The 13,951-nt window shown below is 41.0% G+C and overlaps 1 protein-coding gene across 1 annotated transcript in view; it reads right to left on the minus strand.

Moving 5' to 3' along the window:
- Positions 1–9,828: 9,828 nt before the first annotated feature.
- The window catches only part of LOC127377739 (copine-9-like), an 89,330-nt gene continuing 85,207 nt past the window's right edge, over positions 9,829–13,951 (minus strand). The window contains exon 20 of the mRNA XM_051425887.1: positions 9,829–13,463. Coding sequence (XP_051281847.1) covers positions 13,281–13,463 — 183 coding nt within the window. The 3' untranslated portion in view covers positions 9,829–13,280. The remainder of the gene's footprint in view (positions 13,464–13,951) is intronic.

Raw genomic sequence — 13,951 nt, forward strand, 5'->3', positions numbered from 1 at the left:
AATGTGCCAAAAGTGAAATGAAGAAAATGTGTGCCTTCTGGGATGCACTTTTCAAGGTTGTAACAATTACAGACGATACACTTAACAAAGCTGGCCCTCTCACCAAGAAGGGAGGTATGGGTACTTTCCGGACAGAATACGTTTGGTTATCAACAACACAGAAGCCAGTATAGAATAATAACATACACATTTTGTGAAATGTTTGTGATTTTGGTGATAATGACATGGTTGAGTCTTTGCTGTGATCTCAGTTTTGAGATTGTAGATTGCACACAGTTTTGTTTACCTCTTCGTCACAGTTTGTAACCTTGGGTAGTTCAAGCTGTAACTGGCTTCAGCCTCACCACCTGACCTAGACTCCTGCAGCTTTAAACCCTGCCATGTAAACAGGAAGCTGAAGCAGTTCACTGGGTGATTAGAGCAAGCCTGTGGCTGAATTTACACTGCCGTGACACTAAACAATGACTAAATAAATCTGATTCATTTTTCACATATTGATGGTTGTGAAATGATCAGATCCGTGCCATAGCAGTCAGCAGAGAAAACACTGATCCAACTGTGACCTGTTATGTTTTGTTTTTTTACCTCTGAGATGTTCAAAATGGGTTTCCAAGAAATGTGTTTTTTCGGAAGATTACATTTATTACTGGACACTTCACCCTTTGCCTAAAGTTCTATTTTCAGACACTCTCCTGAGATTCTCACAGTACCAACAGCAAAGTGAAATATTTGTTAAAAAAAACCCTCAAAAAAACAGCTTGTTGTTCGGAACAAAGATTCCCTCCGAGAATTATGCAACAAGTTTTTAATAAAGCCTCAGCCCCCAACCAATCACGACCACTGCCACCGACACAAACACACATGCTCGTACAAACACCCCTCCTGTGTCTAATGCACTTCCTAGACAGCTTAGTTGGCTTTTAGTTACACTGGCAAGTCTCATCCTATTTGATGGATTAAGTGTCTTTGCCTTTTGCCTACATACTGACTCACACAGGGTATAGAATAATTCATACAGAACCACAGTGCAGCAATAACCTTCTTACTTTTGCATTTTGGCAACTGGTCTTGAATTGTGTATGATAAAGCGGGTACGTGGGTTTAAACTTTGTAGAACATCAATCTGCTCACTGTAAACTATAGCTTGACTACCAGGCTGATTTTAGCACAGCTATATCATTATACTACTATTATACAAACTGGCAATAAGTATCAAGAAATTGCGGTGCAGAAATGCCAAAGATATCCCTCCATACATCTCTTGCTGCATTTTTTCCTGAGTTGCAGTAGCATCCGGCTAAGCATGGTAACCCAGACATCCTTCTCCACAACCATGTCCTCCAGCTCCCCCAGGGGGATCCTGGGTTATTCCCAGAGTGTTTTGCCCTGTGGTCTCCGTCTGTACCTGCACAGGGTGGCATCCAGGAGTAATGCCAATTAGATGCCCGAACCACAAAGGGTTCCTGCTTTCAGACAGGCAGACGTACAGCTAGCGAGCATTGATCTTGCAGGTTAAAATGACAGCTGTCACTGGCAGATTCGATCAGTTCCTTCCAGCTATGAACCCTGTGAGTTGTTTTAAAATGATTTCTCCAGCGGATCAAATGAGACAGTTCAAATAAGAATATGAAAATGATTTTTTTCTGCTGAGACAAAGAAAACACTTTTGTAAAAGTACACTGATGAAAATGAAAAGAAACTCATTTGGAAACTGTTTACTGAGCCTAAGTCATTAAGAGTCCTTTCTCCATAAGACTCAATACTACCGGCTTCTTGGTGCAGCCTGTGGAGCTCCCCCTGCTGGCCATTACATAGAATGCAGGTTTTAGACATGTCTTTGGCTTCACTTCACAGACCTGGAAGCTCTATCCGCTATATATACTGCCAATGCTGAAATACACAGATCAAATGATGATGTAATACACTGAAAGTAGCAAAAATGCATGTTATTATGAGTGAGTGCTACAGTAATATGTGGTGCAATGGATGTAGAGTGAAGCAACACAGGCCACTTTGGTCAGAAGTGAGTCCAGGTATGTTTCAAGGTTAAAGAGTGAGAAAGAAACCGAGAGAGACAGGTTAATGAACCATGGCTTCAGACACAATGACGCACATGATATGTAACAGAGTCCACAGTTTCACACCACATTCACTTACTGTAGATGTAACTGCTCTGTTACTCTAAAAGACAGAAGAGAGACTGACCCGAATGACCCACAGTCCATACATTCTGCACAGTTTGTTTGCTCTTCTTTCTGTTTCATTTGTTGAACCCATAAAAACACGACCAGGCCAGAGTTCATCACCCGCCTTTCAAGGTTATGAACCACTTCTGTCGTCAACACACTTCAGTAGTCAAGCTTTATTGGAGAATACCTGCCAGAACTACGCTTATATACACTTGTTTGTGGGAGGCAACTTTCTAAAAGGTCTCTAGTACTGTCATTTTTTATACTTCTTAAATTATCTCATCATCTGCAGCCAAATTCTCCACATTTTAAGTGGATATTTGACAACATGAGGCCATTAGTGTAATCCGGTTGGTCACTGTTCAACCTGATATCTGAAATCAGATATTCAATTTAAAGGAACTCATCTCTCTCTCTCTCTGTGTGAGTGGGTGTTTGATAAGTATGTGATGCTAAGTAAGAAAGCAGTTTACTCAGACCCAAACACCACGGATGGCACCAAAATATGCACAAATCCCCAAAATGCCTGCTGTGGGATTAACGTTCCTGCTTTGTTGTGTCTGCAAATGCTTTCTACTGGCTGGGGGCCACATGGATCAGGTGCACAAAAGATGGTCTTGTTTGCCTTTCATTTGACTACATTTCTCAGTCCAAGGTTAATATGAAAGGTTACAGTTATTTTAGGCAACTTGAGAAGTAAAATGTTCCATTCAATAAAAAAGTCTACATTTAAATGTATTTATTTATTTCTTTTTAAATTTTTTTAGATCAACATTGGATCAAATAGCTATGTGTTTATTGAAGGTGTTGCTCATAGTGATAGACTCACATTATGCCCTGACAAACAACAACAAATTGATGTGTTAATTAGTAAGTAACTTTAAGGAGGTGCCGGTAGGCGGATTTTATTACCCCTGATGAGAGAGCCATGCTCGCCAAACTAACTGGCTGCTGGCTGTGGCTTCAAATTTAGCAGACGGATATGGGAGTGGTATCAACAATTTAAATTTCAAGTAAGCAGTCACTTGTTTTACAGCTCTAAAAACCCACTGTAGGGAACGTGCCGAGCACATAGCAGGTAGATAAAGTTAGCAACTAGCTGTTGAACAAAGAGGAGCATTTAGCAGCTAAAGAGTCAGATATTTCCCTGAGGAGTTGGTAAAGACCAAAATAGAGGTAAACGGAGAGTGAGCGTCAGCTGGTCAGAAACACAACTCCAAATGAATGCTAATGCTGCTCCGTAACTGCTGCCAATGTTGTGTTTACAACTTGTTTTTGCTGCCTTTAAGTGGCCACAAAATCAGTTAATGCAGGCTTTAGTTTACCTGTCATCACTGGCATACTTAAAAGTCCAAGCTTCTCACAGAACTGTTACAATTCCACTGGAGTTAATTTGGTGACACCTGTATTACTGGTGGTAATTGCAGATGTGTTTTAATAACAGAGGTCCCAGAGTTTCATTCAATATGACATGCATTGACCCCCGGGTAGGGCTGGGTATCAGTACTTTTAAGGTATCGACCGACGTGAGATTGGCCCACTACTGCAGCTACATAGTCTGTAGAAGTTGCACGTACAGAGATTCCACCAAAACATTAAAAAGTATGGCTATACTATAACCGTGTGGTGTTTGGTGAAGATAAATTTCAGATAAATAAAACTTCAGAGTGCACAGCTGAACTGTGTTTGAGCTTCTCTGACATCAGGTATCGAATGAAGCTATTGGTAGCATTATCACTTTAAGGGTACCTGTATTGGAACTTGTATTGTAATTTTTTAAACAATCCCTTCCAGTGGGGGCAGTGTTACCAGCCCTCCCTGAGAAACCATGGGCTGAAAGAATTGATTTTGTCACTTTGTCTTAAAATGTAAAGGACCAGGGTGTAGGATTTATTATCTTACAGGCATCTAGCAGTAAAGTTGCTGATTGCAACCAACTGAATATCACTTGCTTTCCAAGCGTGTAGGAGTCACTTTGAGCAACACAAATAGGACCTGTTCCCTCTTTAGATAAAAACAGCTCATTCTAAGGTAACGAAAACAAAACAATTCTTATTTTCAGGTGATTATATGCCAATGAAAACATTCCTACGAATATTATATTTTATTTCTGCCAATAGACCCTCCTAAATGTTAGACACTCGACCTTTAAGGATTGGACCTTTAAAGCCATGACATTTTGCTGCTGGGATCTACCTTGCTGTAAAAATTAATAATAAATTCAGTCATCACTACCATTGTTTTCCAAAACTCCTCAGGTCCCACATCCTGCTGTTTTTCCAGGACAGAGGCTGCAGTGTTTAGCATTGCTGTCATGGCTACTGCCATGCTCCACAGAGAATATTATGCCTCCCAGTCCTGGATCTGTAGTCCTAATCCAAACCGTTTACAGACACAGAGAACAAAGCTTCGCCTTTATTCAAACTCCAAAACACGGGTATTATATATCCAGTTCCTCCTCTGTCTGTTCTGATCTAAAAAATCTAATTCTGGAGTATGTATATGATGGTAGCCAGCTCGTTATTTAATGACTTTAAGTTATGCCTCTCTTCCCGTTGCTGGAATCCATGAATAGGCAGAGGGATTATGTGATGAGAAAGGGAAGTATTGTCAAATACTGTTTGGACTAGACTGCCTGCTCACATTAAGATAATCAGTTGTGAGTGGATGTAAGGGAACTGACTGAAATGAGTACAGTACAGTATTTAAGATGACATGTCATCCAAGTATGCTGTTAACATAATTGTAGCTGCACTGGTGGCAGAACATACCCGCTAGTGATGCGCGGGCCGACCTGTAACCTGCAGGTCTTGCGGGTTACCCGCGGGTCGGGTTGGGTCGGGTCAAGAAATGATAACTTTATTGGCGGGGCGGGTGTTCAATCGTGATGCACTTTCTAAATAACTTAAAAGGTGAGGTTGGTCGTTTTGCCTGTTGTGATGTGTGGGTCAAGAAATGTTAACTTTATTGGTGAGGCGGGTCATTAAGGATTAAATATTTCCAATACAGCCTACTTCTTAACAACACTGTTGGGTAAATCCACCTGCGACCTGACGTCACTAAAGCGCCTATATATATTTATTTTTATTAAGATTTGAATTTGTTGTTGCCAGTTTCCAGTGCCACTTGAAAGGCTGTTTTCAAGCACATTTGTGAGCCCAAATAAAAGCCTTATTTAATGGCATATTTAACGTGTATTTAATAGCTGCGGGGCGGGGCGGGTTGTGAAAATAGATGTGGTTGTGCGGGGCAGGATGGAGCGGGTCAAATAATTAAATAAATGTGGGACCTGCGGGTTGGAAAAAACCCTGACCCGCGCATCACTAATACCCGCCATTTAGTGGAGGATTGTTTCCAAACTAAATGGAATGGTAAATGGACTGTACTTGTAGCGCCTTTTTAGTCTTCTGACCACTCAAAGTGGTTTACACTACATGCAACATTCACTCATTCATACAGTGATGGCAAAGTAATACCACAAACCATTATCCAGTGCATCCTTTACAATGTAAAACATTGTTTGCCATTAAAATGTAAAACAATAAAAGAATACTTCCACATTTCAGGATATGCACAGATAAGTAGATTGATAACACTCTCATACCTCAACACTGGAGTCAGCAGCCAATTAGCTTAGCTTCGCATAAAGATTGGAAGCAGCAACGGTCTCTGTCCAAAGGTGACGGTAAAGCTCACTAATTAACAGTTTAAACTGTGCTAAAAGCGTAGAAACAACAAGCTGACGTTTTGCTAGAGGATGTGCTGGACTATTTCTTGGTGCAGGGACTTTTTATTTTCTCAGTTTTTGTATTAATGAAACTAAATTACTAAGTTATTTACGAAAATTCAGAGGTGCTGAGAGGTGGATCTTTTTAATACAGAGACCACCAGTATATACGTATACTAGCTGTTTTCCCCTGCTTCCAGTGTCTATGCTAAGCCAGGCAAATTGGCACATTTAACATGTAGGCATGAGAGTGGTATCAATCTCAACGTCTATCGGTAAGATAGGTGTATTTAAGATAAGATAGACTGATGCAGAGGGAAACTGTTGTGCAGCAGCTGCAGTACACCTACAAAGTGGGAAAAAGTGTGAATACAAAGAGCACAAGTGGGACCAAGTCACTGTTTTGCAAGACAAGTCTAAAGTCTTTACACTTAAGTCCCAAGTCAAGTTCCAAGTCCTAAACTTTGAGTTTCAAGTCAAAAATAGGTCCTAAAATGTCCACCCCATAGTTTTTAAACTCAAATGAAATGAAAAGGCTCAAGTCCAAGTGAAGTCACGAGTCATTGGTTTTAAAGTCCATGTCGAGTTTCAAGTTGTTTTGATTTGGTGAAGCTGTCCAAAATCATCAAATCTGAGACCTGACTTGGGTCCAAGTCATGTGACTTGAGTCCACACCTCTGATAAAGAGTACAAATATAAAATAACAATAAACAGATTTCCAAAATATGAACAATGCCAAAAATAACAAACAAGGTTAACCTTAAGGATCATTTCTCTGTTAGCTTTTTGGTGAGTTGTATATAGATGTCTATGAGAAATATAGCCATCTACCATATGTATGATAGCAAATCAAAAGTACAGGTAAGTGTATAAAGTTGATTAAATAATAACATTTTAAACTATTCCTTTGAAAAGGTTTTACTCAGTCCCTCAGGAGAGACATTACACGGGTACACACAGCGTATGATTGTGCCGACTTTGGCCCGGATTCTCTTTGGTTTATAACTCCGTCCACAGCACCTCTCAGCTGTGACAGCATAACAACAACAAAAAGCTGTTTTATAAAGCAGCTCAGTGGTGAGGTAAGTGGAAAAACAGAAAGGCTACATTGTTGTTATTGGTAATACTACTGGTGCTTTTATTGAGTCTTTTAAAATTCGACACGATTACGTCTCCTTGATTATTTACTCAACATTAATTTGCCGCGTGCAGAGTGGAATCTGTCACGTTAAATCAAGCACATCTACTCTATACTCTCGTAACTGATCATATAGCCTCGCTGAGCTACTCTAAAACTTGGTTCCAGTTCTTGTTTGAGGAAACCACTTTGGAGGATGCACAAAACCCGCAATGAGACCACTAGTTACAGCAATTTTCTTGAAAAGTGTTACACACAATCTTACAGTAGCCTTTCCAACTCTAGTAGTCCTCGAGCAGTTCGCTGCAAACTTCAAGTGTGCCTCCTTTTTTCTTCCTTGTTTTTTTTTTTCAAGCTTGAAGGGCTCATTTATATTTGCCCAAAGTTTCCCTGAGCTAAGCCTCTCTGACCTATTACCCAAAGTCCCACAAAACCAGGTTTGTTCAAGTCCCTTTAAAAAACACACGTTTTTGCCAGATGTTGTTCCTTGTTTCTTTCCACATACTCGTAAAAAATTATGTTTAGAAAGAGAGAGAGAAAAAAAGAACGTTGTAATGACATCAGGATCTGCTTGTTGTTGTCCAGAGCTGCAGGAGAGTGATGTGCTTGTGGGTATATGAAAATGAAATACACATGAAAGACAGATCCATCTTTCTGCTGTCTCATTCCACCATGTTTAAAGTTTCTACAGTGCGGCCCTTCACTTTCTGAGCTGCTCCTCAGTCTCTCTGAATGAAGCCTCCTCCTGTCTCTCCCTGGCTCCTGCCTGCTTCAAAACACCGCCTTTAGTAGCATGTTTACATCCTACTCCTCTGCCTCTTTAAGTCGTTATGTTTAATAAGCCATCACAGCGTGTCCGGCTCCGGCTGTTCCTTTTTCCAATGGCAGTGATCTGTTCAGTCACTTTTTTCCCCTTTGCAAGTGTCTACATAACCGTGTATTTAAATAATAATAAACAGTCTCTTAGATAACTCCCTGTGCATAGACGTCTGCATGTTTTTTAACTACACCCACATATAAATTATATATAATATTACTAACCATTTTTCAAAGTAACCAAACATTACAACTTCTTCCTTCCTTTTTACATAATTCAGTATGACTTGAAAATCAACTTTCAATGTCAATTTCAGTTGGTAATTCATCACTGTCAATATTGTCAATTGGATTATGGTTATTAAATTATGCCATTATCACAGTAATGTGAGTAGGCACTGTTTGGAAAACTGTCCTTGTTGGTGCATTTAAGGACAGGCAGGCCTCATTGTTACCAAAAGAAAACTGTTCATAATGAAGTCTGTGGAAGTATTGTTCTCTAAAGCAGGCAAGTGTTTTTTCTAGCGAGAAACCTCTGATGAACCCACTGTACACTACCTGCCCAGCAACAAAGCATTTAGCAGCTAAAGATGCAGATATATTGTCTGATGGAGACCAAAACGGAGCAAAAGTGTGAGAGAATATTGGACTTAAATTCATCAGGTGGCTAAAAACATGACTCTGGATGAATGGTAATAATTATTTGTGTTTGCTGGATGTTTAAATACAGTAAGTAACTCTATGCCGACATGTTCACTAAAGGTGATATATAAATCTTGTGTTTTGTTTCCACATTTTCTACTTGCCAAAATGATTTACAAAATGGTTATAATGCAGGTTTAAGAACAGGATCTGCATATAAAGACAAACAGCTTGTAATTGTTCGTAATATGAGGCTGGTACACTTTACAGCTTCAAACTGCAGTGATATAAAATTGTTACTGTTCATGCTAAACACTAACCATGTGCATCACTTATTGTTTTGTCTTTTTCAGTGCCAGTAGTTGCTTTAGTTGCTATCTACTTGGCCAAGATTAGCCAAAAAGGTCTTGTAGCAGAACATTTATTACTTGGGGAGGGAGGACCCAGGTCAGCATGTGCTCAGGGCAAAAGCAGATTTTAGCACAGAGACAAGTTAGTAAATTACTTAACAATTTGGGAAGATCTCTTTCCTGTTTCAACACATCAGTGCCCCTGTGCAACATAAAGACATGTTTTCTTTCCCAGTCTAGTGTGGAAGAACTTTATTGGTCTGCACAGAGCCCTGACCTCAACCCCATCCAACACCTCTGGGATGAACTGAGATGCAAATACAGGGCCTACCGCCCTACATCAGTTAGGCACCTCGGCCTCCCCTGAACAGTGGAGGATGCTATCACATCAAATGGTTTTGGAATTAAATGTTGTATACTCTTTGCTATGTGTATATTTGGTTTACTCACCCGTGGCGTCAGCAAATGAATAATGCTGGTAAATCAGCTGCTCTTGACATGAATAACCCCAAATGAGAACATAGGAACCCATCCAGGAACTTGAGAATGTTTACAGCTAATGATATAGCAGATTATATATCTATCTCATTTGAACTCTTACTGTTTTTTTACAAGGAACTTTCATTTTGTGTTGATCATGGCGTCTCCTGTGGACAAAAGCAATAGTGTTTCTACCCCCTTGTTTCAATGATTTCAAGGGGAATCTGATCGAATATGACCCGGTGGTAGGCATCAAGAATAATTATATGGAAATAGCTAATCTTCTTGCTGATCATGATCAAAGGCATCACGTAGTACGTTTAGTATACAAAAAGTAATATGAAGGTGTTGGAAGTTTCAACTCCATTACTGCTGATATTGCTCCTGCTGGTACAGACAGATAAAGTCCCCATGTTCTCAGGAAAACATAATATATGGAAGCTATTCATGTTATTACATACAGTATATATTTGTATCACAACTCTCTGTCAGGTACTGTATTTATTTTCAACACAAGATGGAGGCAGATACAGGTGTGATGAATCCACGAGTGCTGTAAATCAGTTATGAAGCAAACATTATGTATAGCTCTGTGTATTAAAGTGCTTTAATCTGTTTACTGAATCAACCATTTAAAGCCAGAGCTCATTTTTCGTGGGCGGAGGCTCAACGCTCTGATGATACCAGTAACAGAATCAACTTACCACTTTAAATCGTCAGTCTGCGGACAAACAACAACATACAATAATCAGATTGTGTCGCTTTATGTTTGGTATCACTGTGATGCAGTTGGACAACTTCAGGAGATATGAGTAAACACAAACGGTAGTCAAAGCTCATATCAAAACACAACAACATATTTGTCAAAACAGTTAAGGGTTTCTAGTTCAAACTTCTACATTCTTCTTATTTGGACATTCATAAAAACGTCAACGTACAATATAGATTTATTATTAGAGACACAAATGTAAAAGGCTTTTGTAGTTCTACTGTAAGCAAACAAGTGGGAAACGTATTTCATCATGTACTGTACAATGAAACCTTCTCCATCTTAATTGTTGGAATATGCACATTAATACGGCCATAAGACAGATATAAGAGACAGACAAAAATGCTGTTGTTGTACAAAAGTCACACTACAGGCTTTAAGTGCCCTCAGAATACCTTTTTATACCACTGGTGTCTTGTAGAAGCCTTACGTGTCTATTTTCAAGACCCTGGAAACAGGCCACATCACTGCAAAATATCAAAAATACATGTGTCTCTCGATGGGGGAATTTCACTTTAAAGGAGTACACCAGGTTTCTGCAAGACACTGCACACAGCGAGTTAGTTCTGAAATCTACAAATGAAAATGTACAGTGGCACAAGAATAATGCATATTACTGTGAGATATATGTCCATCTCTTGTTTTTTTTTTCAACCAGTTGCAGCGACAATGATCACGTGAACACTTATTTATTCCTCAACATGCACAAACTGGACAATGGACCTTTTTCACAGCAAACATTATGGCATGCAACAGGATACTGTTGCTGCTGCTATTGTAAATGTTGGCTCACTGGAAAGGCTCTGCTGCACTACATGGAACGGAACCTTAATTACTGTTATTGGTGTGTTCACCATGCAACTTCATGACAAAACAGCTGCTGTGAAAAAGGTCTATTAGATTAATAATTGCACAAGTTTAGAAAAAAAATGAATACACTTGCACAACACATTAACAGCATAAACACCCCTCTAAGCCACCATCATCACACTGACATGAACAAAACGTCTTCCAAAAGTCACATTTTCACATAAGAACTCAGATGCGTGAGTTCTCTATGATCAACGTGTTATTTGAACTTTTGGGGCGCCTGAATTCACCTTGCTTACAGTCAGCTATGGTAGTAAGGGCAGTTGCATCAGGTCATGCGTCTGTACTGTGTGACATATAGGAATGTACAGTAGTCATGCATAATAAAGATACCCTGCTATATAAACAATGAACACTAGGTGGCAGATTTTGCCCACTTTGTACACAGCTCCAGTCTACCTGGGAATAAAATGTCAAGTCATGGCAGGGGAGAGGGAGGGACATGCATAGGGCAAACATTACACTGGGGAATATTGCTTTTCGGAGAATGTGCATTTAACCTATATTCAGATTTCTTTGCCAAAAATATTCATACAAAGCCTGGTTAGACCGACTCTAACTAAAGGCTGTCTTTCTCTCTGTTGCCTTCTCCATCCAGCCTCTCATCTCTTCTCCTCTTCCCCATCCCTTCTGGCATCAAACAAACAAATCTCTGGATCCTCTCCTCCTCCCTCTGTCATTGTCCATCTCATCTCTTTGCTGCACTCTCTCATGGCTTTGATTTTCTTTCTTTCCAACCCCCCCGAAGCCATACTGTCTCTTACACCTTCATCTCTGTCCTTTTTACTCCCTTCTTCCCTCCTCCCCTGTCTCTTCTTCCCTTCCTTCCTTCCTTCTCCTCCTCCTCTCTACAGGGTAGCCGGAGAGACTGGCATTTCTCTAACAGCAGGAGGGGAATCTGCACCCAGCTTCAGCCCACGCTGGGCAAAGAGAGGGTGGGTGTGTCAGGGCAGAGAGAGGTGTGTGTGTGTCTGTGTCTGTGCGAACATCTGTGATTGGTTATAATGAACATGTGACCGGAACCCCACCACTAGACCTTCCAACACTTGTATGCTACCCTCAGTATGACGTCCACCTCAGAAACTCAAAGAGTGTCCCTGAATACTTCCGTCATCGCTAATGTTGGTTGGATTACCCCTGGGAGTCTGACCCCCCCCTCCAGACAGAATTGAGACAACTACAAAATTTCTAAACAGCTTTATGGTTATGTATTCACAATTTCCATCCTTGGAAAGTGTAAATCACACTAAATACATGCATCACGTTTGTGTTTAGATCTGACTGAGTTATGACTCAGAAGAAAGAGTGCACTTTTTGACACAAACTGCGGTAATCAGGCGCTAAGGGTTTTAAAGTACCTTAATTGCCTCCATGAGCTGTGTTTCACAGGTGCTCCTGCAGTTTCAACTGCTAACTGTGTCGAGAAGTGGGCCAAATCAAACTGCCAAAGCACAATAACTATCTTTCGTTGCTTTTAGAACATCAGCATGCACCTGTGCCTTTCACCTCGGGCAGTCTTTGCCATCAACTCCCCTGTATCCTCTGGGGAAGCGTGCCTCACAGCAAACCCCTGGAGTGAACTAATTGTTTGGCAGCAGCCTGACAATAATGACGATAGTAAAGTATAAATCACAAACACCTGTCCTTATGGTGACCAATTACTCCAGTGAATTACAGTCAAAACTTGGTCCAAAATTCCCCCCAAAGCACCTGACTGGCACATGCTGGCGTATATTGCTCATCAAGTGCTCTGCTTTCATTCGGCTCACTTTGATTTAATTTAGTGTCTTACACTTCCTGGGACTCCTGCCAGATGTGACTACCGTCAACACTTGCTGAGGACAAGGACAAATGTCAAAACTTTATGTGCAAAAAACATGCCTGGTGAGAGGAATTCAAAACCCCAGAGCTGTGAAATGATAGTCAGGAGGGGAGGAGTGGGCCGGTCATGGTTCTGTCTCACTGATCTTCCATACAGTAAATGAAAAGTAACACTATATAACAGGGTGAGTTAGAGAGGAAAAAGATGAGGTACAGCAGCAGGTGAGTCAGGGATGAGCGCCCACTGCGTCGGTGTGATGTGCCTGTTTAGCTTCAGCGGTGATAAGAGAGGAAGAGGGCAAGTCATGGGTCGATCCATCCGCTCCTTCAAAGTGACAAATAACTGTACGGGAAGTGAGCGTAGATAAGCGCATGGGGGGGGGGGGAGAGAGAGAGAGAGAGAGAGAGAGAGAGAGAGAGAGAGAGAGAGAGAGAGAGAGAGAGGGTGGAGAGGCAAAGTCGAGCAGCTGTGTCAGGGTCAGATATGCCGGTGTAGCTCCGGCAGTGGCGAGGAGGAGAGGGCTGGTCGCGGTTCAACTCCTCCACTCTTCATAAAAGACAGCAGCTGGTCGGGGATCTCGGCGAGGACATCCTTAGCCAGCCGGGCCATGCTCAGGACCTGGTTGCCAGATCTGTCGATGTAGTCTCTGAATGGAACAAACTGGAAGCGGGGGGGGTATTTAATATACATTATAGCTATGAGACTGATAACATCTCTAAAGGCATTGTAAAGGACAAATCTAGACTTCTCTTAACGTTAATGCTCACCAAGCCCTCTTCAGAAATACATAACACTGCTGGCTTCATCTGTCTGTTAAAGACACTTCTGTTATGTAAATTTTTGAGACATGAGCCACAATGCTTGTGTAATATATGGCACCTGGTGTGCAAGGGAGGGGAGCGGAAAGTAATGATAACTCTCCTCTGGCTGCATCAGTAAATGGATTTTTAAACTTATCCCACTGTCAGAGCTTTAATTAATGACCATCATGAGGTGCATGGTCATTAATACGGATGGGCGCTCGCCCCCACTTCTCAAAGTGAGTCCCCGCATACATTTTAGCATCAATTTCTTCTTTTATTTATGCTGCCATAGAGTGACGATACATTGTGTGGTAACTCTTGTGTAATTCCTATTTGCTCACAGGC

Source organism: Dicentrarchus labrax, unplaced genomic scaffold (assembly GCF_905237075.1).
Source record: "Dicentrarchus labrax unplaced genomic scaffold, dlabrax2021, whole genome shotgun sequence".
Classification (NCBI taxonomy): Eukaryota; Metazoa; Chordata; class Actinopteri; family Moronidae; genus Dicentrarchus; species Dicentrarchus labrax.